This window comes from Myotis nattereri (genome assembly GCF_964212035.1).
Source record: "Myotis nattereri genome assembly, chromosome: 9".
NCBI classification, from domain to species: domain Eukaryota; kingdom Metazoa; phylum Chordata; class Mammalia; order Chiroptera; family Vespertilionidae; genus Myotis; species Myotis nattereri.
Genome location: NC_138084.1, coordinates 61,778,404 through 61,804,836, shown reverse-complemented (window position 1 = coordinate 61,804,836; position 26,433 = coordinate 61,778,404). Strand labels below are relative to the sequence as shown.

At 40.9% G+C, this 26,433-nt stretch overlaps 2 protein-coding genes across 5 annotated transcripts in view; one reads left to right on the top strand and one right to left on the bottom strand.

Moving 5' to 3' along the window:
- CEP57 (centrosomal protein 57) overlaps positions 1-846 on the bottom strand; it is a 56,202-nt gene extending 55,356 nt beyond the window's left edge. Inside the window, exon 1 of one of the 2 annotated variants that reach the window (XM_081100146.1) lies at positions 584-846. In XM_081100146.1, the coding sequence (XP_080956272.1) occupies positions 584-628 (45 nt within the window). In that variant the 5' untranslated portion in view covers positions 629-846. The remainder of the gene's footprint in view (positions 1-583) is intronic. The other variant, XM_081100147.1, reaches the window with a different exon arrangement.
- FAM76B (family with sequence similarity 76 member B) lies at positions 379-25,706 on the top strand. Of its 3 annotated transcripts, none has more exons than XM_081100148.1 (10): positions 379-1,160; positions 2,716-2,780; positions 3,837-3,891; positions 4,991-5,146; positions 7,803-8,002; positions 11,009-11,056; positions 11,706-11,786; positions 12,444-12,579; positions 14,674-14,775; positions 24,858-25,706. In XM_081100148.1, the coding sequence occupies exons 1-10, from the start codon at positions 1,056-1,058 to the stop codon at positions 24,945-24,947; spliced, it is 1,038 nt and encodes a 345-aa protein (XP_080956274.1). In that variant the 5' UTR covers positions 379-1,055; the 3' UTR covers positions 24,948-25,706. The 3 variants fall into 3 exon arrangements, with proteins under 3 accessions (XP_080956274.1, XP_080956276.1, XP_080956275.1); XM_081100150.1 differs by having other exon boundaries at positions 848-1,894; positions 12,447-12,579; XM_081100149.1 differs by having other exon boundaries at positions 848-1,894.
- Positions 25,707-26,433: the final 727 nt, after the last annotated feature.

Below are 26,433 nucleotides of genomic sequence, written 5' to 3'. Positions count from 1 at the left end.
AATGAACATCCAGCTAGCTCCCCGTGTGGCTTCTGCAAAAGGGCACTGACACGCTGAAGTCAGTAACCAGGTGGGAGGTAGGAAGCGCGAGCTCCGGGCAGGATAAGCACGAAGCTACCGGGAGGACGGGAGCGGGGGCCCTGCGGTCAAAGGAGTCAGCTTCAACCAGGGCTGGTGTGCACGCCAGGCTGCGGTCCGTCCGCTGCAGCCATGGAGCCGCCGGCCAGGGCGCCTACCTGGTTGGGCAAGATTCCTAGAGGGGCCGTTACACCCACGTGACCCACTCAGCAATGTTTTCGCAACTCAGGGTGTGGGCACAGTCATCCTAGCGGGTCCTGGCTGTGCCCCGGGGCTGCTAGGCTAAAGGTAAGGGGGCGTGGGAGATAGAGACGGGTCGGGCCAAGGGGGGGAGTGCAGCCTCGCAGAGGAGCAGGGGGTGGAGGGGGGCAGCACGGGGCTTCGGGCGCCCTCCGCCATCCCCCGGGATGCGGGGAGACGCGGGGCCGAGGGCGCTCTGAAGGATGAGAGAAGCAGAGGCGCCACGACCGACCTGGGGCCCAGGCGCGGGGCATCCGCTTCTTACCGAGAACTGAGACCCAGAAGTCGTCGAGACCGACGCTGCCGCCATCTTCCCGTCTGCCCAGCGGACCCCGCAGCCCCGGAGCGGGCTGGTTCTCCTGCCGTCCTTCCAGATCCGGGAGCCGCCCGCCGAGGGCGACCCTAAGCCGAGCCCCAGATGGAAGGGGCCGCTAGGGCGCTGGCGCCGGGTCTGGAAACCCCTACCGCACACCCCCACAGGGACGCCCACGCTGAGCGCGCACACGGAACGGGCCACACGCACTAACGGGCGTCCGGAACAGCCAATCAAAGAGGCCGGTGACTTCCGGGAGTCAGAGCGAATCCGCCTCTTCTCCCGGTGACGTCACAAGGTAGCGCGCAGCCGAGAACGCCGCGGCGCTAAGGCGGTGGCTGCTAGACAGCTCAGAGGGCGCGCCGTCTCCCGGAGTAGACGTGGGCGAGGGGTCGTGTTTTGTCTCCTAAGGCACTTGACCCGAATGACCGTTAGGAATGAAAGCGAATGCGAAGTTCACACACTGCACCGGTTCTCTGGGACTAAAGGCCAAGGAGGGCGTTCGCTTGACTCCGGGACGTCAGTCCAGGTGAAGTACTCACCTTCTGGCCAATAGCAGATAGAAAGAGGAGGGGCTTGACGATCTGGCCCAATACAAGCCCAGGGAAGGGGCGTGGAGGCCGAGTGTAACCCTTCGCGAACCCTTGCCCAATTGGATCCGGGAGCTCTCACCCAAACCTCAGACTGGCGGCTGGGGGGCGGGGCGAGTTTAAAGCGGCTTTCCCGCGCCCAGAGCGCCGGGCGCTGATTGGCCAGCGACTTCCTCCCTTTGTGGGAGCTCCCTGCGTCGCCGGGGTTAGGGGTTGGGAAGAGCGGCCGAGTGACGCAGAAGCTCGGCCAGCTAATCAGGGATGGGGAAGGGGGGCCAAGAAGGAAGCGGATCCTCTGCCGCGCAGCTAAACTGCAGCCAGCAACCCGCTTCGTCTCCCTCCGCCGCCAGCGGGGCCTGAGCGGGAGCGGCTGGGACGGCGTCACTGGGTGGGCTGGGGCGGAAGTGGAGGCGGAGGGAGACGGCGGCGTCCGCAGGGCTCGGGCTTCCCCGGGCAAGGCCCTGGTGGGCTTAAGGTAGGGGGAGGGGGCGGAGGAGGAGCCCGCGGCCCGGGCGGCGGCAGCGCCCGACTTCCCCGTAGGGCCCTGCCTCGGAGCGGGCGGAGGTGGAGGAGACCGAGGAGCAGGATGGCGGCCTCGGCCCTGTACGCCTGCACCAAGTGTACCCAGCGCTATCCCTTCGAGGAGCTCTCCCAGGGCCAGCAGCTCTGCAAGGTCCGTGGGCGCTGGGCGGCGGGCGGGTGGGGTGTCCTCGGCCGTAGCCTCCGGGAGCTGGGTGCCCGCCGAACTGCAGCCCCGCTCTCGGTGCCGGCGCCTCGGGGCTCTGGAGCCCTGGCCCCCACGCCCGGGGACCCGTTTCGTGCGTGACCCGGGCGCCAGCTGCCAAAGGCCCCCGAGAGGAAGGCAATCCCGCCCGGAAGGGGTCCGGACCGGGCCACATCCCGGGGTCCCGGGGGTGGGGCTGACGGAGAGAGACAGCCACCTGTCTGTGCCGCAGAGACCCTGGCTGGAGATGTTTTGGTTTTGGGCTTCTTTTTTTTTTTTCTTCCCCTCCTTTGCCTGGTTTGCCCTCTCCTTCCACCGGGAGGCAGGGGACGGTTTTTGCACTTTCTTGCTAGGAACCTCAAGCAGCAAAGCTGATGGCATCCTCCTTCCCTGTCCAGGAAAGCGAAGCGACTAGCTTGGGAACAGAATGCTCTGTGATTTGGAGCTCCTCCCAGCCCCTTAAAGCCGGGGTGCTGTCTGTGAGCAACGGTGCACAATAATGAGTAGTTTCGCATTTAAGCGGTGCTTGAAGTCGGCCCTGACAGCTTTTCTTAATTTATCACTAGCATTACCCCCCCCCCCAACTCCATCTAATAAAGACAAAGACACCCATGCCTTCCCTAAGGGATTACACCACTTGTATGATGAGTCGCTCTAATAAATCTTATTAATGTTTTAGACATTGCCTAGGTTAGATAATAATTTTAAACCAGAAGATTGAGACTTGGGACTTTGAGAGAGGTACTGATCAATTCACTGTCTTACTACAGGAATGTCGGATTGCGCATCCTATTGTAAAATGTACTTACTGCAGATCAGAGTTTCAACAAGAGAGGTTTGTATAACAACACTTTTTTATAAAGATATTGTCTGTAAGGAATACTTGGGGGTTGTAACTCCACATTTAAGGTGTTTTTTAAAAAATGGTTTAGCTTCTTAAATGTTAAGTTGCAGAAGAGAGAATGTTGACAAAAAATTAATGGTTATTGTTTCTCTAGACTTCCATTTGAACATGAGGAAATAAATTATTGTATGGAACATGAATAGACCTGCTAACAAAAAATTCAAATATAAGCATGTACTCTTAAGCTAAAAATATGGCACAATATTAGTGCTGACATGGACCTGAGGGAAGGACTATAGTGTTACCAACTATCTTCCAAGAGTGAAATCTAGGACTTTTTAATAGGATGGTTCTTGTTAGAAAATTAGAATACACGGAAGAGAGTAACCTAAGAGAAGAACAGTGATTTCTTCATACATTGGTGTGGAATGATCTAGTGGAGAAGGCCATTGGGCGGTTAGGTAGGCACTGACTTATGGTGCTCTGCATAAATAGTGGCACGTGTTGGTTTTGCAACAAGATACCAAACATTAAGACTCTTTGTTTTGTTTACCAAAAATGCACAATGAAAATGTATATAAAACATTTATCTTAAGTCAGTGGTTTTCAACCTTTTTCATCTCATGGCACATGTAAACTAATTATTAAAATTCTATAGCACACCAAAAAGGATATTTTTTGCCTCTCTGACAAAAAAAAAATTTTATTTCATTTACACTGGACAGTTATTGTTGTGTTGGCTGTTATTATTTGGCAATCTAAGGGAAAAGAGGTCATTGCCCCTGGCTAAGTAGTCAGATATTGCATGTTTTAAAGATTCCTGCAGCACACCAATCACTGTCTTCAGGTAATGGAAGAGGAGTAAATTTGAATAATAGATAACCCTAAAAAGATTCTTATGTTTGTATATTTTTAAAATTGTTAGTTTTTATTTGAGTGAGTTTTAAGTACTAAAGCAAGTTGTATTCTTTATCTGTTTTAAATCAGCATCATGCCAGTTATCTCTGAAAGCTACATAAATTTGATCACCTACAATTTCCTTTTCAGCAAAACTAATACAATTTGTAAGAAGTGTGCTCAAAATGTGAAGCAGTTTGGCACGGTAAGTATGTCATATATTTTCATTTCATGTTACTGTCACTGGTCAATTAATGTTTTACACAAAGATGGACCTTTTAAAATATATATGTAGTTCTTAAATATTTCAACATGTCAAAATATTTCAGGAAATAAATTTTCTGTAGACAGTCTGGGGAAGATGACAATATTTAAAAACAGTCATATGTGCATGTTTTATATATATTAAAAAACAGGGTGAAAGTTATTCATTAAAGATTCAAATATAATTTATTCATTAAGGATTCAAATATAATAAACTGGTTATGGAGAACCTACTTACCGATAAAGTTGGCATAATCATGGTTTTTTCCCTTCAGAACCTTCAACAATTTTTATATAGCAGCACAATTCAGGCGTTTACTCACAAAAGTAACGACGTTATTCTGGTACAAATTTTTTTTATCATGTATATTATAGCCATTATTGGTCTATTACAGTCATGATTAGTCAGAGTGTAGGCCTTAAGGTTCTACAAAATCCTTAATTGTTTTTTGAATATCAAAAGAAAATCAAGGTATGCATATGCCAATTTTTTACAGTTGAGAACACCTATAGTGTACATTCCTTGCATCATCTGTACCTGTATAAATGTTTTTTGAATAATTGGTATAGTGATTAACCTAACCAAGGTATTAAATTAGAAGTTTATTCCCTAAATACTGGATACATGAAAATTTTCTATCAGTGTGTACTTCTATTTTCATTCTTTAAGACCTTTTACCCCTGTAGTTAGTGTATTATATAACATACATTGCAAATCATAAATGTTTCTCATGATCTTTTTTAGCTATTCAATAGAGTAACAAAAAGTTCATAACTAGAAATAAATTTTATTAAATTAATGGAAACATCATAAACATTATGAATGTTATTGAATATGACATTTTACCATATGGTTTTCATATACATTATTTCACTTAAAGTCACATCATTGATGTTAACTGAGGACTTGCTATATTTAACAGAAAAAATTGTTTACCTATTTTTCTTAATTCCAGAAATTGTACATTGGGTATATTTTGTGCAGATTTTTAACATTTTTAAATGTCTCAGTTAAGAAAAAATATATATCTGTTTTTCAGCCTAAGCCTTGCCAGTACTGTAACATAATTGCAGCATTTATTGGTACGAAATGTCAGCGTTGCACAAATTCAGAAAAGAAATATGGACCACCTCAGACCTGTGAACAGTGCAAACAACAATGTGCTTTTGATCGGAAGGAGGAAGGAAGAAAGAAGGTATGTTTTATTTATGTTATGACATATTCTGGAAATTAAATAAAATACCAAACAAATGGAAGTCATTATAACTAATACACTAGTGAGACTTGATGTATTCTTTGGGTCCCTGAAAGCAGGTAGTTAGATGAAAGTGTAGGAACAGTGCATCTTCTCTTTGCATCATATGTAGATAGATGTTGATCAATTGAAATTACTGTACTTTAAAAACTAGTCTGTTTTTAAAGTACAGTAATTTTTTTATCATGTATATTATAGCCATTATTGGTCTATTACAGTCATGATTAGTCAAAGTGTAGGCCTTAAGGTTCTACAAAATCCTTAATTGTTTTTTGAATATCAAAAGAAAATCAAGGTATGCATATGCCAATTTTTTAAAGTTGAAAACTCACCTATAGTGTACATTCCTTGCATCATCTGTACCTGTATAAATGTTTTTTGAATAAATGGTATAGTGATTAACCTAACCAAGATATTAAATTAGTAGAAGTTTATTCCCTAAATACTGGATACATTTAGGCTATTCTGTACTACTTGGTTATCTAACAATTGGTTTCGGAGAATTACTGCTTTTACATCCTTACAGCTACTTATACTTTTACTGGTTATTTGAAGTTACTGGTATGAAAAACTCCCTGATGGCACATTAACATGTGTAATTCAAAGTTAGTCTTGTGCCTTTGATTTGGGGCTCATATTTTAAATCATTGTTTTTCTCTACCTATAGTGACCTAAAAAGTGTGTGTATGCATGTGGCGTTCTTCTGATCAGCATTCACACAGGCCTCCTGTTGTCTGTCAGTTTCAGTTGACTTGGAAAGTGACTAACTGAGGAGCTCCCCTAGCTGCTCCCACAGCAATATATGTACCCTATTTATAAGAAATGTTCCTCCAGCACTTTTTGAGTGAACAAATAGAAGCTAGAAACTTAATTTATTTTTATAGTTTTAGTCTTAATAATTTTGGGAAGAAGTCTCTTTTCCTCCCCCTTGACATGTACAAGTGATTCTTGTTACTTGTAGTAGTTATCTATATACATAAAAGCCTAAGCGACTGGCTGGTAGTTATCATGCACAATGACCACCAGGGAGCAGACGCTCAATGCACAGGCATGGAAACATAGAACAGACTGATGAATCTCAGGTGGGAGGAGGGGGAGGGGGGGAGGGGGAGGGCGGGAAGAGATTAACCAAAGATCTTATATGCATACTAGAGTTCCTGTGCACGGATTTGTGTACCGGTGGGGTCCCTCGGCCTGGCCTGCTGCGATCTGGCCGAAACCGGCTATCTGACATCCCCCGAGGGGTCCCGATTGCGAGAGGGTACAGGCCAGGCCAGGGACCCCACTGGTGCACAAATCCATGCACCAGACCTCTAGTAGTCTATAAAGTTGCTGCAAACTTTGAGTTAGTGAATACTGAACCATTGCTCCTAAGGATAATTATAGGAATAGGTTCCTGCCTCTAGTCACAATGTGGCGATCAGCACATAATCTTGTTTTGTTTTGTGTATATTTCTGTTTAAAGACACCTTAATATATATTGATTGATTAAATTGAGCTCACAGCAAACAGCATTAAAACTGCCTGAATGAAGCTTATCTAACACATGCATTTTCTGCATAAGGTACTTCACAGCCTTGTTCTTAGGAACACATCACATCACTACACCTTGGAACCATTTTAATCAGTGAAATTACTAATAAAAACCCAAAATGCAAAAAAAAAACATGGCACTGCTAGACCATGAGAAGGACACTTGTTTACAGTATGAAAGCTAAAAGAAGGCAACAGATCGTCACCTTGCTCAGCCTGTTGCCATCCAGCTACACAAATTGCTGCTCTGTGCATGTGCATGGATGATCACGAAAGTGCTGCAAGTTGACTTTAGGGTTATGTCTAAATTTCAGCAAATAGGTGTTGAATTTAAAAATGTGAAATCCGGCCCTGACCAGTTTGGCTCAGTGGATAGAGCGTTGGCCTGTGGATCAAAGGGTCCCGGGTTCGATTCCGGTCAAGGGCATGTACCTTGGTTGCGGGCACATCCCCAGTAAGGGGTGTGCAGGAGGCAGCTGATCGATGTTTCTCTCTTATCGATGTTTCTAACTCTCTATCCCTCTCCCTTCCTCTCTGTAAAAAAACAATAAATAAATAAATAAATAAATAAATAAATAAATAAAAATGTGAAATCTGCAAATAATGAAAATCACTGTATATGCTATTCAAGCTCTTCTTTTTTATATAAATTAATAGTTTTTGCTATAGGGGAAAATACTTTGTTATTTTAGTAATTACACTGATTTAAGAATTAAAGTTAGTGTTTTGGTAATATTTCTTTGAAGTATATCATCAATTTTCAAAGTAATAAGAAAACAGGTTTCTCTCTCCAAAGTAATCAATATCTCAAAACTAACGGAAGTCTAGATATCATCCCTTGTGACCAACTTTATGACTCCAAACAAGCATTTTCCCAAATTTCAGAAAAGTCTAAATTTTACTTCCATTTTGCAACACTGTGTGTGTGTGTAAAAGCGAGAGAGAAGAAAGGGGTGGAGGAGAGGTAAATACATCTAGAAGTTTAGCACTTTATATTACTTGGTTTCACCTATGGTCAGTTAATTGGTACACTTAATCTAATATAAATCTTTTCTTTAAAAAGGTTGATGGAAAGTTATTATGCTGGCTCTGTACTTTATCATACAAAAGAGTTTTACAGAAGACAAAAGAACAAAGGAAGAGCCTGGGATCTTCCCATTCAAATTCATCATCTTCATCTCTTACGGAGAAAGACCAGCATCATTCAAAACATCATCATCACCATCATCACCATCACCATCGTCACAGCAGTGGCCATCACAAGTAAGTACTTTGAAATCATGTTTTTTAAAATCCTCCCAGGCATTTAATGCCAAATATTAGCTATGTGCTGGTTTCCATGGTACAGGGTAAACTTCTTGAGTGTCTATAGTTTCCCCACTTTATTCAATGTATTTAATTTGTACACATGGACTGTGTTTAGCTATTTACCATTATAATAAAGATAGGACATTTAGGGAATTTTATGGAGTCAAAATACAAGTGATGATTGCAGGTGATGATTTTTTTTTTAAAAAGCCTCGATTTTCTTTAATTTTTTTTAATTCTCACCCAAGGTTTTTTAGAGAGAAAGGAAGGGAGAGAGGAAGGAGGAAGGGAGAGAAAGAGACAGAAACATCCATGTGAGAGAGAAACATCGATCAGTTGCCTCTTGTACATGCCCCGGTTAGGGATGGAACCTGAAATCTTCTTGGTGTATGTGACCGCATTCCAACTAACTGAGCCACCTGGCCAGGGCAATTTTCTTTCTTTTTTAAATTTTTTATTTAAATAATTGTTATGACTTTACTTGTAAAAATTATATTTACCTTTGTTCCCATTAATTTGTTTTAGTTAAAAACAATTAAACCAGTGAGTAGGAAATGTAAATTCAATATTATTGAGAACTGATTGTAACACTATCATTAGTGACCATGATAGAAACATTTGAAATCTTGAAAGTTCTCAAAGTGTGAGAAGTAATTTTTTTAACTGGTGGTGCTTTGCTGTATTTTTAAAAAATACATAGGAACTCTATTCAAATATAAAGAACTCCTTGATTTTTAAAATGGGGGGGGAGTTATATAGTAGTAATAGCTTAACACTTAATGTCTGTACTATAAAGATGTTTAAGTGTGGTTTTACGCAGGGAAAAATCAAGAATATTGAAACACGAACACGTATTTAAATGGAGAACACAGGAACATCATATACAGGTTTTCAGAAGAGTTCACTGTTTTTCTCCCCAAAATTTCTCTATGAGTCTAAGATAGGCAAAACTTAATTTTATTTACAGGAAACATAAATTAGTTAGGAACACAATTAGTGATATATAGGAAATATAACATGGTTCTAATTAAAATTTGATTTTAAATCAAGACAAGTATATATTAGATTATGGGGTATTATTGAGGCAATGATGTTGTTTACTTCAGGAGCAATTTTTTCCACTTTCCTTACTTATTGTGTTGTGTTTTCTGGATGTAACAATGCTAGACCGAATGGTGACTTTTAATATGGCTATTTTGAAGAAATCTTGTGGTCTTTATATCAGAATACCCCGAGGAGCAAAGGAACATAAATCTTTCCTTTTTCTGTTTCTTGCTTTAACAAAAAATATGACAAATGGTATCCACTCCTAAGGCTCAGCCGAAGTGTCCCTTTCCTTTGTCCTTTACAGATAAATTGGTCTTAGTGTGATGTGAAAGGACACACTCAGAGTATGCTTATAAGATCAAATTCTATGACTGGAACTTAAATCTTTTAAAAATCACAGGTTTCAAAAATAAAGGGAGAGAGGATGGGATTGACTTTTTTTCCTTTTGATTACTTAAGAAATGCAAATACTGTTTTGTATTTGATGGATACAGACCTTTGACATGCAACTAACCAGTTTGTGGGGTCCTATCTTCAGTTGAGTAGATTAGAAAAATTATGAGGAGCATGCATATTGTGAAATACAGTGATGGAAGGGGGGAAGGGAAGAAATTCTGGTCAATCTGGATCCAGAAATGGCCTACCTCAGAAAGTGAGGATGATAATTCTATTTCAGTTTAATCATTATTAATATGATAGTTCTCACTTTGAAATCTGGATAGTGCCATTAATTCACATGAGATTTTATGGTTTGCTACTGCTACTAATGAAGTTTTTTAAAATAAACAAAATGGCAGCTGAATTTCTTAGGGTTGCCATACATTGCCACATGTAAGGAAAAACTCAGGTATATAGATTAGATGATACTAACTTAGAAGTGATTTTTAAGAACATGACTTGTTTTTCACTTGCTTAAAAAAACTTCTAGACTAAAACAATAGAAAAAATTTATACACAGACGTGTGTGTGTATGTATATATATATATATATTTATACATACACAAATAACTCATTAATCCTCAGATGTATTATATCTATTTTATAGATGAGTGAACTAAGGAATTTTAAGTACCTTGAAAAAGGCCACACAACCCAGGGCTTCTACGTCTCTTTTATTGTATAAATATGTACGTAGTAGATGCTCTATACATGTTGAGTCAGTGAACTAGGGGTTAATGGAGAATTGGCTAATGTGCATGGACGGGGGGAAGTTTGTAGGCTTCATAGTGCATTATGAAGTGGCTATATTGATACTATGGCATAATGAAAGAGAAGTGGTATAGTATTAATTATAAGTAAAAGTTAAATCAGTTGTTACTATGAAATTTCCCAGTATTTCAGGATGACTTCACAGTACTGATTAAAGAAAGATCTAGAGACTTTGGAGAGAGTTCTTAGAAAAAGTAGGAAGGAAACAAAGACATTAAGATATTTCCTGGGTTCAACTTGATACACTATTTTGAGCAACTTGAATTACTCCAAAGGAAGAATCTTCATGTAGGATTATTAGGAAGACCTGACTCTAAAGGTAGAAATTTATCTGAAATAGTAAGGGCAGCCTAAGTATGATGATTCTCAGAGTTTATAATTATAAATCCCTTTTGTGGTGTTTCATGGTCATATCCTCCCACCCTTAATATGATAGTAAATTAAATTTGGAGGTCCTCATTAAAATAAAATTCAGTCCCTGTCTTTGTACTTTTTTTGAAGAACTTAAGATGACTAGCAGTCATCTGATTAGAATGCATCTTATTAGAATGTGATTTATTCAATATATATTTGCTTAATTGAATATGCCTTTCTCTGAACAAGAGATTATAATAAGCATATATAGTGTAAATTCATTGGGAAGAATGTTATTAAATGTAGATGTATTAAATAAATGTTATTAGATGCCATTTATATATTTTTCAGAATCAGCAATCTGAGTCCAGAACAAGAGCAGGGACTGTGGAAACAGAGGTAAATATCCTGTATAATAAAGAGCTAATGTGCAAATGGTCATCAACGTCGTAATGGCTCAGACACTCAACACTGGTGAGAGAGGAATGGGGACCAGCCAGGTTGCGGTCCAGGAGAGGGACAAGCCACCCGTCCTGTGGTCCCGGGCGCCTGTGGCCTGGGCAAAGCTGCCCACCCACAGTCCCCTGCGGCTGTGGCTGGCTAGAGGGAAGGAAGCCCGGGTCCCAGATGCCTGCAACTGGCCAGAGGAGGAAATCCTGGGCCCCTGGGTGCAGGACGAGGCAGAGGTGGTTAGGGGTGATCAGGCCAGCAGGGGAGCATTTAGGGGCAATCAGGCAGGCAGGCGAGCTGTTAGGAGTCAGTGGTCCCGGATTGCAAGAGGCAGTCGGACATCCCCCAAGCGGTCCCAGATTGGAGAGGGTTCCCCCTCGCCCCCCCACTCGAATTTTGTGCACCCAGCCTCTGGTGTTAACATATTTTCTGAAGAATATTGAAAAGTATTTTTTAAATGCGATTTCCCATTAACCATGTTACTTAGGCTTTTAAAAAAATCAATGGTGTTTGGTAATATTTGGGGGGAAGAAAAATAACATCATTTGGTGCCTCAGCCCTTTTTCCTCTAATTATTCTTATTAATGTTTGGTTTCAGCCATAAATCCTCTGCAGCAATTCAGAATGAAACTCCAAAGAAAAAGCCCAAATTGGAATCTAAGCCATCTAATGGAGATAGGTAAAAATGAATTCCTTTAGCGAAAATCCAACTTAGTTGAAAACAGTTATAGTTGACTGCCAGTTACTACCAGGTGAAAGAACAGAAACATGTATCTTCTACATTGACTTCTTTGAGTCATTCAGAAGAGTAAACATAACAGTTACAAAATTTTAACTTAATTTTGGCAATAAGAAAGTGGCACTGAACTATGTTGTTCTATTTGGGAAATAAATTTGGGTTTTGAAAAAAGGAAAACAAATCTGAATAGAGAACATTCTTTTTATCTTAATAATTCTTCAATGAAACACAAATCTAATTGTGATATTTTAAATTGGCCTGCTTGGAAAATGTTTTTAGATGTAAAGTATTATGAACGTGACTTTGTTTTAGTTCATTAGCCAAAAGTTTGCTGATGTTACTGTACAAATTGGCTGCCTATTGCTTTACACTAGAAGTATTGACCCCCTAAAAGCTAATACTGAATTATATTTCTGCAGGTGTATGTAATGTGTGCCATTAGTAAGGTAATTTGCCAGTTGCATCCATTTCTGTCAGGTACATATTTTTTTGCATTAGCCTTAAGGATGTTTGTGGAATTGTCTAATTTATGCAATTTGAACACTTGCTTATTTTCCTTCTACTTCATTTAACTCTGTTTTACTTTTTTCTTTTTAGTAGCTCTATAAATCAGTCAGCAGATAGTGGGGGAACAGACAATTTTGTCCTTATAAGTCAACTGAAAGAAGAAGTGATGTCACTTAAACGTCTCTTACAGCAGAGAGACCAGACCATTTTAGAAAAAGATAAAAAGGTAAGTACATGGTTCACTGAAGCCTGGTAAAACTTACATTTTGACTCTTGCTTGATAAATGTGAATTTTATTAGACTTTCTTTAATAATTGGTAATGTTTGTTATACATGATTCTTGTAGGACACATAACAAAAGCCTAAATTGGAACCTAAGCCATTAGTGAAGATAGATAAAATAGTCTTTCAGAATTTTTGTTCTAAGAGTCAATAGAGAGCTAATTAGAATTGTAATAATTTCTGAACATTAGTTTTCAGTAAGCCTGTAATTTAAAATAGGTCTAATGTATTAATTTGAAAATGAGATATATATGGTATATTATGTGAATTCTTACGGTTTAAGAAAGCAATTGAATATAGTTGGTGATAATCCAATCGTGTATTTATTTCAGTCGAGATCAAATAACTGGTGAAAGTAAATTTGTGGTAATGTCCTGTGTTTTAGTCAGTGATTAGCATTACATGTCTAAAATCATTCTGTAGGAAGGAAGTATTTATGGGACTTGATCAAAAAGGATATCAAAATATGTTGCCTATTTAGTGAAAAGTTCTGACACTCTCTGGGTGAACTTGAGCGGAATGTTTTCACCTTTTTGGATCTCAATTTTCTCATTTTAAAAATGAGAGTGTTAATGCCATCACATGGGATGGTTGTTACTATTAAATGAACGTGTAAAGTACTTACCACAGCTCCTCGCATGTGTAAGTGCTCATAATGCTATTACTGTTCTAAGACTCAATAGAGACTCTCATCTTTGAGGGTAGAACCTACATTTGTACTTGTTTTATTGTCGTAGACTAGTTTATTCTATTTCAGATATCTTATGCAGTAGGAAAATATTACAAACATTAATTTTAAAATTATAATTTGACTAGAAGCCCAGTGTGAGAAATCACATAGCCTCACCCACGCCAGTCTTTGGTTACGGCGTTAGGGCCACAGTCCTTTTATAATATAGATTATAAATATGTACATGAATTACCTGTTTCTAAGTATCTATAGTAGTGCTTCAGTTTGAGCTAGCTTTTCCTCTGGCATTCAACAACTTTAATGTTACATTTTCCCATACCTTGATGGTTTAGCGGATCTAAATTTTTTTTCAATACATTTGTACCTTAATTTAAGCAAATTCAGTATAGGAAATTTAGGATTGACATAAAAAAAAATAGGATAGTTGTAAGTGTCTTATTTTTTAGGGTCATTTTTTATTGCAGGATTTTTTATATTAGTGGGCTTTTATGGAAATTTGTTTCATGCTCAAAATCTCAGAGACATTTCTATTGCACTAAGATGGGTATATCTGTATTAACCCAGATAAAGGTTAAATAAAATGGTAAGTTTACTATAATAATGATTCCTAAACCAAGTAGTAATGAATTGTGGAATTTTGACCTTTTTAGCTACTTTTCCTTTTCCTAGCATAATTATTCTATATTAGTGCATACATTGAGTTTTCTGCTTTTGTTAGTGTTCCTTTTTTCTTAAAAAACACTAACGGGTATGGGGATTAGCAGTGATGTAAGGAAAGTAATAATTGTAAGTCTAAAGTAGTTACATATTTGCAGTTTTTCTTATAAATGTAAATCTAAGACAACCAAGTTATTTTCTTGAATTTATTTCACTTTATTTAGTGATTTCTAGAGCCAGCCTTCCTATTTCTAGAGGGAGAGGAATAGAAATATTGATGAGAGAGAAACAACATGACTGGCTGCTTCCTGCATGCTGCCTACTGGGGTGGGGGATCCAGCCTAAAACCCAGGCATGTGCCCTGACCAGGAATCAAATCAGTGACCTTTTGGTTCCTGGATCCACCCTCAACCCCTGAGCCACACTAGCTGGGCTAAAGCCCTTAATAGAAACAAAAAAGGCAACTTTTCAAAAGTTTAAATGATGGTTTAATATTATTTTAACATTAAAATTATACTAAAGTAGATAATTTATCATTTCACAAAGCAGAAATTATACATACGTTATAAAACTCAGGAAGCCATTGTTAACATCTTCCATTTTTATAATGAATTGTGAGTTTATGGTAAAGAATATTTAAAATGATCTCACACACATATACATTTATATGGTGTTTTTTGTTTTTATTAGTTAACTGAACTAAAGGCAGACTTTCAGTACCAAGAGTCAAACTTGAGAACAAAGATGAACAGTATGGAAAAAGCTCACAAAGAAACTGTGGAACAACTTCAGGTAAGTGACATTATTTATATACACTATTAGAAGAGGAAAGCTAAACTTTGTTAATAGTATTCATTGCCTTTGACGGGTATTGGTATCCCCATTTTATGCATATTTGGTGCATTTTCAGCTTTGATTTAGATTTCACAATAGTTCTTAATCCTACACCCATTAAAAGTTATTGCTTAATCCTACTCCCATTAAAAGAAATCACTCAATAGGGGATTCAATATTAATTTTGAAAACTTCTGCCTAAACATCAAATGAAATTTTTAGAGGAGGATGGCATTACAGTGATCATTGTAAAGCAAAACATTAAATATTGGATATGTGAAAACAAGGTCTTTAGTACATTGTGCAATTATTCTTCCTATTTCCTCCCACATAATGGGAAGGGAGATGGGTGTAGAAAACTAATTTTCAGGGCCTCAAGTGGAGGAACTTTACATTGTTTGCAGTGATGTAAGGCACTTGGTCAATCTCAAAATACTGACAAGTATATATACTCAGTAGGATTTTTATATAGCAAACAACTGAATGATGAAGCCAAGAGTCACCACAGTTACAAAGAAGGTAATATCTGATGTCTGGCACACTGAGATGGAGAACATCCAAGCTTTTTCTCATCTAGGTTTCATAAATTTAGAAATTAGACCACATTAAATTAATTACATATCCTATTGGTTTATGGTCTTTCATTGTAGAATTAATCTTTGGGTAACAGGGTTTTCAGAAGTTTTAAAAGCATAGCACATGCCAGTACACAGCTTTAGACTCTTGATGGGAGAGTGTAGCTTGGGAAGTAAGGATTTTGCCCTATTTTTTGTTTTTTGTTTTAAACAATGCAACACCAAAGAATATTTGCTGTGTCTATCTTTTGGCTTTGTATTCTTCATAAATAGCTTAAATTGTGTAAGATTAGAATTAGATTTAGGAAAACCTGTTGAAATTTGAAGTATAAGTTATCTACTCTTATCTCTGTCTACTCTTAACTCTTATTCTTTGTACTATTACAAAGAATTTTGAAGAGAAATCTTGCATGGAACCTGGCACATAATAGGCATTCAGGTAATTCTTTGAATGCGTGGTGATTTATGTAACTGCCCCTTTTCCCTCTGTCCTGGGAGATTGCCCATATATTAGATTTCTTATGCATTATTGTTTATCATCACCAGCAAGTATTAGTTTTATTTTTATTTTTAGTGAACTGTGTTCACTAATTATTTTTATTTTTATTTACTCTTATTTTCCTCATTCAGTTATTAATGTTGAATGATTACCTGGGAACAAAGTCTTCTGTATGATTATCTCTGATCTGATTTAATGTGGTATAACCAAAACTCTGGAGTTAATCCAGAATGAAGTAACAGAAAAACTGTGAGCGGTATTTAAATATGATAAAACTTAGTACTTCCGTTCAAAAGAGCAATTTACTGTCTCATTTTTTAGTGTATTTACAGTATTTACTATGTTTACTATCTTTGTCATTATAGCCTGATTGGCCTCTTGATTGATAGCTAAGTTTTCATATGAGAGAATGACTAATATTTATATAGAAGTATGACATTTTCAATGTGAGTTTACATAGTCTATCATTTTTTGCTGCTTAAGATAACTTTGTTATGTGGTATGAAACTGTGTTCACATAATTAGTTGGAAGTGACATAGAAACCTATATCTTTTGACTTTGATTTGACTGTACTTTCTCCTGTTCTATAGTTTTCTTACCATCTCATGTTACTTAGATTTTCTGTTTCATTCTTGTTATCAGACCACTTTCCCATATCTGGAGTCATTCTATTACAGCTAAATACCCTCTTTTAATCCCATTCCCTTTAGCAACCATGTACTAGTAGGTGAGTAAATATAGTTAACTCTTTGTCTTATCTTTTTGTGATAAGAAACTGAACCCTGTAGCAGGAAATTTACCTTATTCTATAATAGCTCTCAAAACTTTTTAAACTATCAAATCTGGGAAAAAAAGCATTGAGCATAACAAGAAAAAATTGCACAAAATACCAAAAAAACACACCCACAAACACCCTAAATTATCTAAAATATCAAGAATAACAAAGCAGCTGCCTTTCATTTAGGAATTGATGAAAGAGGCTAGAGTACTAACATTTGAGTGCCTACTATGTAGGAGCTACTGTGTTTGGCTAAGTGTTTTATATATTTACTAGAGGTCCGGTGCTTGAATTCGTGCACCAGTGGTGTCCCTCGGCCTGGCCTGTGAGATGGGGCTGAAACCGGCTCTCCAACATCCCCTGAGGGGTCCTGGATTGCAAGAGGGCGCAGGCCAGGCCGAGGGACCCCACTAGTGCACGATTGGGGTCGGGGAGGGACCGTAGGAGGGCTCCAGAGCATGTCCGATCCGTCTCGCTCAGTCCTGATCTGCTGGACCCCAGCAGCAAGCTAACCTACCGGTTGGAGCATTTGCCCCTGGTGGTCAGTGCATGTCAGAGGGACTGGTCGACCAGTCGGCTGTCTGCCCCCTGGTGATCAGTGCACATCATAGCGAGCAGTTGAGTGTCCTTAGCATATTACACTTTGATTGTTTGAACGGTCAACCAGACACTGAACGTATTAGACTTTTATTAATAGGATTTAGTTCTTTCAACTCCTGTTATGGGGGGGTGAAGTTTCTGTTTACCTGTGAAAAAATAGACTCTGGATTACATAGCAGATAAGTAGCAGAGCCAGGATTCAAAGCAGGATATGTGTGCTTCCTATTCTAGATAACCTTTTGGTTAGGCCAGCATTTCTAAACATTTGTAACTTAACTTGCTTAAGAGTTTTAAAATAATGTAATGGATTTTTAAGGGTGTGTAATAAAGAAGTTATATTAGCATGTAAATTTTGAGTGCTTATATTTAAATGTTGCATTATAAAATATATTTTTGTACCTATATTAGAATAGACAGCTTGAGGCTTGTCTCCATTTAACAACTGGTGTACTGTTTATTTTTCTGAAAGGCATTTTTTTTAACATAATTTATTGGCAATTGAATTTATTAGTGTCATGATTAGGAGACTGAATATATAAGTACAGATTGAAAATTAGCTGCTATAGAATTAAAAAGGGAAAATTGCTATCATTAAGGAATTTTTAAGTTCTGGTATTTCATACTTAAAATGTGAAAATTATAAATTCATTTTTTGTTTCTTGATTGAGAGGAAAAAATTTGAAGATTAACTTTTTAATAATTTGTTATGCTTTTATATAAATACTAGAGGCCCAGTGCACAAATTCATGCACCAGTGGGATCCCTCGGCCTGACCTGCAGGATCAGGCCAAAACCAGCTCTCCAACATCCCCTGAGGGGTCCTGGACTGCGAGAGGCGCAGGCCAGGCCAAGTGACCCCATCGGTGCACAATCAGTGCCAGGGAGGGATGCAGGAGGTTGGCCAGCAGGGGAGGGCCTGTGGGAGGGCTCCAGAGCCTGTCAGGCCTGTCTTGCTCAGTCCCAATCAGCCAGACCCCAGCAGCAAGCTAATCTACCTGTTAGAACATCTGCCCCCTGGTGGTCAGTGCACATCATAGTGAGCAGTTGAGCAGCCTTAGCATATCATTAGTATATTATGCTTTGATTGGTTGAATGGCTGACCAGACGAATGGACACTTAGCATATTAGGCTTTTATTATATAGGATAACTTACAGATCTGATAGAGATCTCTTTGAAGCAAATTTGCAGACATATCCTTTTTCATGCTTTTCATACATTTGTCTTTTAAAATTTGTTTCTTAAGATACTTCTTTTTTGGCCAGTAAGTCTATTTCACTTATAAATTAAATCTGTATCTAACAAATAATACTGCCATTTGCAACAACATGGATCACTCTTGAAAATATTATGCTAAGGAAATAAATGTCAGACAGAAAAAGTCAAGACCCATGTGATTTTACTCATATATGAGATACAAAACTGGAATCAACAAATGAATAGACAAGACAACAACTCATAGACACAGATAACAATATGGTTACCAGAGGGAAGCGGGAGGGGAAGAGGTAGTAAAGGGGTAAAAGAGGTCAAATATGTGGTGTTGGAAGGAGAGTTGACTTTGGGTGGTGAACACACAATGGAGTTTTCAGATGATCTGTAATAGAATTGTAATTATACACCTGGAACCTATATAATAATTTTATTGACCAACTAGAGGCCCGATGCACGAAATTTGTGCAAGGGGCTTGGCCCCCACCACCGTGGCGGCTGCCTCTGCCTTGGCCCCCGCCCGCCATGGCAGCCGTCTCAGCCCTTGCAGCCCCGGCTTTGTTCAGAAGGTTGTCCAATCTAATTGGCATATTACGCTTTTATTATTATAGATGTCACCTCAAAAATTTAAAAAAAGAAAGGAAGAAAACAATTAAAATCTACATTTGACTAGGACTGGTCAGCTGAGTAATAGGCAGTTGATCATGATCACTAACTGTCAGACATTCTTAATGATTTGTCCTCTGAATTTCTCAACTTTAGTTTTAAGGAAAAATAAAAATCCTTTAAAAAAATTTTTTTTAATATATTCTGTCGATTTTTTACAGAGAGGAAGGGAGAGGGATAGAGAGTTAGAAACATTGATGAGAGAAACATCGATCAGCCGCCTCCTGCACACATCCTACTGGGGATGTGCCCACAACCAAGGTACATGCCCTTGACTGGAATCGAACTTGGGACCCTTTAGTCCACAGGCCCCTGCTCTATCCACTGAGCCAAACTGGTCAGGGCCCTTTTAAATTCTTGATGGTTTTCTAAATTTGAAATTGAAATTCTTAATTACCACCTTAAATATTTAACAACCAAGAACAGAGAAATGCTGTTAATTATGGAGTCAAACATGAAAAAAACTTTTGATTTACAAATATAAGATTGCTCTAAGAATATCTGCATTTTGGAGGTCATAGGTATTAATTAGGGAGAGTTTGATTGGAAAAGACTGGGGAAGTGAAAGCACAAAGCCTGCAAAGGTTTCTGTTTCATGAACCTGCTTTTAAGATGGTATGCAGAGAAGGCAGGGTGTTACGTTGCCATAGAAAGGCTAAAGTTAGAGTAGAAGATGGAGCACTGAGGTTAAAATGGAGTCTACCTAAATAATAAGAACTCTTGAGACTTGTGAAGGGAAATGGTTTGGAAATATAACCAGAGGATATCTTTTAAAACTAGAGGCCCAGTGCACAAAATTTGTGCACTAGGGGGGCAGGGGGGAAGAGTGCGTCCCTCAGCCCAGCCTGCGCCCATTTGTAGTCCAGGACCCCTTGGGGGATATCTGCCTGTTGATTTAGGCCCACTCCCTGGGGAATCAGGCTTAAGCTTGCAGTCAGACATCCTTCTGGCAGCCAGGGAGCCCTCGGGGGATGTCGGACTAAAGGCTTAGGCCCCCAAGAGTCGGGCCTAAACTGTTAGTTGGACATTCTTAGCGCTGCCATGGGGGTGGGAGAAGCTTCTGCCACCATCACTGCACTGGCCAGCCATGAGCCAGCTTCTGGCTGAGTGGCACTACTCCTCAGCCTGACCTAAACCCTAGAGATTAGTACTTCATTTTACAACTTTTTCTCGGTTTATAAGCAGCAGCAAACTCAGACCACACAGTCGGGTGTGCAAGAAATGTTGCTTTCTTTATTGTTTAGTAACCAAACCTAACTTCAACTTCAGCCCCCATTCTGCCAAGTGAAAAAACAAAAACAGAATATTATTTAACTGAGGTTCCCCACCCCCTTCTCTGGAGCTGTGCTTCCATGTCAGACAGTGTATGTCTCAGGCGGAGGCGCCAGAGAGCCGAGCACAAGGACCGAGGGTCAAGGACATCTGGGCCTCAGCCTTCTGTCTGGGCTGCCCCACCAGCTGCCCTTGGCCCTCACCTCCGAGGTCAAGTCCATGCTGATCCCTGGCATAGTCTCCTCATCTGGGCCTGGAGGCCTCTGGAGTCCAATTCGCTCTCTCCCTCCCTCCCTGCCACCTTCTCTCTCACACAAAGAGCTATTGGGTTTTCTGGGGGGAGGTCCTCTGACACCTCCTCAGCCCCGTTGCATGGACACCATCTTGGTGCCTTGGTCACGGCCACAAGGCTGTGTGGCTGCTCTCAGACCCTCCGTCTCCTGCTGCCTTAGGGAGGGACTCAGTGGGAGGGGACGGTCAGTCCTTTTTACATGGCTGCCAACACTCAGCGTTCCTTCCCTCTAGTTCTCCTTCTCCTCCTCACCCCAGTCCAGGCACGTCTATGTGCAGGGCAGGGGAGGGTGGGAGCCAGGCGTGTCTCTGACCCAGCACACAGGCTTCCAGATCCACTGCTCCCCCAGGAGGTCTTCCACGCTCTGGACCTCGACACCCAGAACCTGCCCCCTCTCAGCTGCAGGTCTTTGCCCGCAGTGGTCAAGTCTGTTTAGAGCAGTGGTTCTCAACCTTGGCTGCACATGAGAATCACCTGGGAATCTTTTCAAAATCATGATTTCTGGGCCTCATCCTCCAGAAATTCTGTTTCTTTGTTACTAATGTTGTGGCTCTACCCCATAACAAAGAAACAGAATTTCCAGAGGATGAGGCCCAGAAATCAGGATTTTAAAAAGATTCCCAGGTGATTCTCATGTGCAGCCAAGGTTGAGAACCACTGGTTTAGAGGCTTGAAGTCAAGAAGTGCCTCTTTGTTCTCTGCTTTCTGGAGGTGGTCAGCGTGGAACATTCCTGCCTGGACTGGAGAGGGGTCTCTGGATGTTAAGAATACCAGGAGGGGGAGCACAGACTCCTCCTAGAGCTCTGAAATGGGAAAGGCAGCACCCCCTCACCTCTAACCCAGGACGTTTCTTTAGAAGCAGAAGCCTCATCCTGTGTGGGGGCCTGTGCTGGCTGCCTCAGTTTCTCAGAGACAACGAATTTGATGAATGTCTTTTCCCCACTGCAGTAGCTGCTTCATTTGTTCGTTCTTGCATTTTTCATTAGCTGCTATATCGCCCCTGTGGCTGCAAACCTGTTGTGCCTGACTCAGCCAGTGGGGAGCTATGGGAGCTGTGCAGGGACAGGGGAAGTGGGAGGGGGGCCCGGCCTGCAGAGAGGGTCAGTGGTGCCTGCCCAGCTGTCTCAGAGGATGTGGCTTAGGTTAGGTCCTGTCCTTTAGTGACTTTAGGAGGGGAGGCCATGTCCTCCGCTCCCCACTTTGACTCAGGGGTGGAAGTTCTCCTTACTCTCTGGCCTCATAACTCAGTGGATCATAGTGGGATGCTGCAGGCAGGCAGCTTCTGCGACTGCACACAGGCACGGGCTGGTGGCTTCTGCAGCCGCACACGGGTGCGGACCTGCAACCCGGGACCGGATCAGGTCACAGGCGGCGGCAGGAGGCTTCTGTGGCTGTACACAGGCATGAGCAGGCGGCTTCTGTGGCTTCACATGCTGTGGGCAGGCGGCTTCAGAGGCTGCACAGGGGTGCGGGCAGGTGGTTACTGGGGGGTCGGGGTTGCCGCCTGACCTGCTCCCGGGACCTCCCGCCCTCCAATCACCATGGTGATCTCGGGGCACAGGCCAGCCACCTGTCCCGGGAGTCCGGTGTTGCGGCCTGGCCTGTGCCCCGGCCCTCCCGCCCTCCGATCACCATAGTGATCTCGGGGCCGCAGGCCAGCCGCCAGCCCTGGGAGTTTGGGGTTGCCCCCTGGCCTGCGCCCTCCCGCCCTCCAAGCGTCATGGTGATCACTGGGCGCAGGCCAGCCGGCAACCCTGGCCCCCAGGCGTCCGGGGTTGCGGCCTGACCTGTGGCCAGGCCCTCCCGCCCTCCGATCGCCATGGCGATCACTGCGCACAGGCCAGCCGGCAACACTGGCCCAGGGGCATCCAGAGTTGCGGCCTGGCCTGCGCCCCGGCCCTCCTGCACTCCAATCGCGGGGCACAGGCCCTCCCGCCCTCGGATCACCATGGCAATCGCTGGGCGCAGGCCAGCCTACAACCCTGGCCCCCAGGGGTCGGGGTTTCGGCCTGACCTGTGCCCCGGCCCTCCTGCCCTTCCTATCTCAGGGCGCAGGCCAGCCAGCAACCCCACCCCCGGGGGGACCGGGGTTGCTGCCTGGCCTGCTCCCGGGCCCTCCCGCCCTCCGATCGCCATGGCGATCGCTGGGCGCAGGCCAGCCAGCAACACTGGCCCCCGGGGCATTGGGAGTTTTGGCCTGGCCTGCGCCCCGGCCCTCCCGCACTCCAATTGTTGGGGCAGGCCCTCCCGCCCTCCGATCGCCACATGGCAATCGCTGGGAGCAGGCCAGCTGGCAACCCTGGCCCCTGGGGGTCCAGGGTTGCTGCCTGACCTGTGCCCAGGCCCTCCCGTCCTCCGATCCCACCGCCCTCGGATCGCCATGGTGATCACTGGGCGCAGGCCAGCCGGCAACCCCAACCGGCTTTCCGATGGCGATCACCGGCTGAAGGCGGCCTTTGCCCACCCCCCAGCTCTTGCCTGCCGCCTGAGTTGCAGATCACCATTCTTCAGTCCTTCCCCTTTTGCCTCCCAGCATTGTGGATACGTATGCAAATTAACCGCCATCTTTGTTGGTGGTTAACTGCCATCTTGGCTGGCAGTTAATTTGCATATCTCCCTGATTAGCCAATGGGAAGGGTAGCGGTCGTACGCCAATTACCGTGTTTCTCTTTTATTAGATAGGATTCTGTTATTTTAGGACAGTGCTCAGATTTCAAACTATTGTCGGCACTCTCCCCATTTTGGCTCAGAAGCTCCGAAAGGATCTGATCATTAATGTACTTGTATATATGGAGAGTCATTACAGTGGGGCCTTGACTTACGAGTGTCCTGACTAACGAGTTTTTCGAAATACGAGCCGTCTCTCGGCCGATTTTTTGCTTTGAGTTGCAAGCTAAAATTCGGGTTACAAGCCAGCTTCAGATACCCCACCGCTAGTTGGCGCAGCAAAAGTCACAGTGAACGCCACAACATCAGCCCAGCATCACGTGTCTCACTCGTTCACTTTTTGATTTGACATACGAGTAATTTGAGTTACGAGCTCCATCATGGAACGAATTAAACTCGTAAGTCAGGGCCCCACTGTATTTACATTTCCATAGTCAGGAGATTACATAGGGAGATAGTCAAAATATGACACAGCACATTGGCTCAAGGGTAGTGTCTTCCTCAGTGGTGGATGCAACATTTGAATGAAATGCAAATTCAGTTCAGATCGATGACAATGTGAAATTCTGAATCTTTGAAAAAAAACTTCACCCTTTAATGAAACTAAAAATGATGATATAACTGCTCAAATTATATCAAAGCCAGCACAAAATGGCAATTAAAAGAACAAAAATAAGATTAGGAAGGATGGTTCTGATGGGTATTTTTTTTTTAAGTATTGAATATCATTAAGCTTAGAGTCTTTGTGGCAAAGTAATAAAGTCAGCATTTTGCAAAAAGGACTTCTTCAGCTTGTTCTGTTAATTGGTGAGCGTAAAATAAAAGGCTTTGTACATTTTGTAGGGAAATACTCCTTCCAGATCATCACTTGAGTCATTTGATCTTATTCATCATAAAATAAAACTTTTCACTTCATGTTTATATGATTAAGAGCCAAAACTTTTTTTTCTATTTAAAATGTTTATTCTTGTCCTGGCCAGTGTGGCTTAGTGGTTGAGCATCGACCTATGAACTAGAAGGTCAAGGTTCAATTCCCAGTCAGGGCACATGCCCTGGTTGCTGGCTCGATCCCCAGTAAGGGGGTGTATAGAAGGCAGCTGATCAATGATTCTCTCTCATCATTGATGTTTCTCTCCCTCTCACAAGTCAGTAAAAATATATTTATAAAAAATAATAAAATAAAATGTTGGCTCTCTTTTAAGCAGATTCACTTTAAGTTGCCTGTTTTTTTTTTTTAAATGATTATATCCTTAGACAACAATTATATTGGCATTTACAAACCAATCTATAATTTTCCATCTACATAGCCAGAGTTAAAGAGATGAATCTAAGTATACTCTTACTTAATTGTTAGTGTTTCAATGAAATCTTGTTCTGTAAGTGAAAAAAAAAAGCATTAATTAAGTAGTAGTCTTCAGCATGTCTTAATATTTCAAATATTGTTAATCTTAAATCTTTTAAATGTTTTTGTCTCCCACAGGCCAAAAACAGAGAACTACTCAAACAGGTTGCTGCATTGTCAAAGGGTAAAAAGTTTGACAAAAGTGGAAGTATACTAACATCCCCTTGAGAAAGTTATTTAATGCTTCTGCTGAAAATGTAAATTTGAAAAAATTTCAGTAAAGCCCTTAAATTCTGTGTAGTGAAAAAATATTTTTGCACACCAAATAAATTGGCATATTTCCTATTCACTTTTGTAACTGATAAGCATTTTTAAGTTGTAAAACATCCAAATAAAACTTCAACTGGTTTGAAGTAACTTTATATTATTTGATATCCAGGAACTTTTTTGCCAGCAATAGTATTAAACAGTTGTAAAGGAGTGCATGAGTAGTGCTTTTTATAAAATGTAACATGCAATAATAGAGTAGGTATGGTTGTAAGAAATCATAGCAGCAGGGTTTTGCTTTGTTTTTTTGTTTTACACCATGCTAATTTCAAATAAACAGTTTTCAATTTAGAAATACAAAAGCTTTTAAACAAGGAAAATGGTGAACACTGGGGGTTTTTTTTGGTGATTGTTTTTTCACTTTGCATCAACATTGATTTAGGAATCATGGTGCTTTTATTAAATGAACTTCAGAGAATATGTAAATATGTTTTTAAATTTACATAACATTAGTTAGTATACTAGTATTTTCATTATTGGTATAGGAATTAATGTTTATTGTACAGTACCCAAGGTAAAATGTGTTTTGTTTTGTATAAACTGTGGATTTTTACTTACAAGTGCCTTTTTGCCACCTAATGTTTTTATTTATAGGAATGTTGATCTTTTGTACATAGTTGTTTTAAAATCATGTTTAATAAATGTTTGTATATAAATGCATATGTATAGGAGCCTATTTCAAAAGGAAATCAAACTTGCTAGTAAAATGTTTGAGGTTGCATTAAGAACTGATTATGCATATAAACTTTAGATGATTTTATGGTTTGTTTCTGTGTAAAATGGGAAGTTGTTGGTCATTGAATTCATTGAATTAGTCAAAATACTTCCCAAAGATTTAATTTTAAATCACTTCTGATAGAGTAATTTTATTTTTATGTGATATGGCTTCATGTTCATATTTTATAAGTTACATGTTTTGATTTATTTTTCTTTTATAAAAAATTTAAAAATTTATAATTTTTCTGCAGTGGTCCATATATATGCTTTCCTTATAATATGTGGTTATCTAAGTTAATATTTATGTACACCATACTTAATTTGTAAGTTTAAAGCAAATCTGGAAAAAATTAAATAACTTTTAAATCAATCTGTGACTATCTTTGAATAAATTGGAATCTTATTTAAGATTCAGGTACTATTTATAAAAAAATTATATGAGAGTCTTTAAAATTGTCTATAAAAGATTAAGGTAGGGTGGGATAGGTTATGGGAAGTTATTGACTAATTATATTCTGATCCATCTGTTTTCAGCCTGTAATGGAATTGATGGCCTACTTAATATATGCCAGTTCAGACTTGTATTTAAATTTTAAAGCATCAGGCATTGCTAGTATATTGGATAGAGTGGAAGAGTTCTTTCTCTTAGGAATTTATGAGCAGGGTAAAT

Coding starts and splice junctions, on each gene's coding strand:
- FAM76B (XM_081100148.1), top strand. CDS start 1,056: ATGACCGTTAGGAATGAAAGCGAATGCGAAGTTCACACACTGCACCGG. Junction 8,003..11,008: donor CACAGCAGTGGCCATCACAA/GTAAGTACTTTG, acceptor TATATTTTTCAG/AATCAGCAATCTGAGTCCAG. Junction 11,787..12,443: donor AAGCCATCTAATGGAGATAG/GTAAAAATGAAT, acceptor TTTTCTTTTTAG/TAGCTCTATAAATCAGTCAG.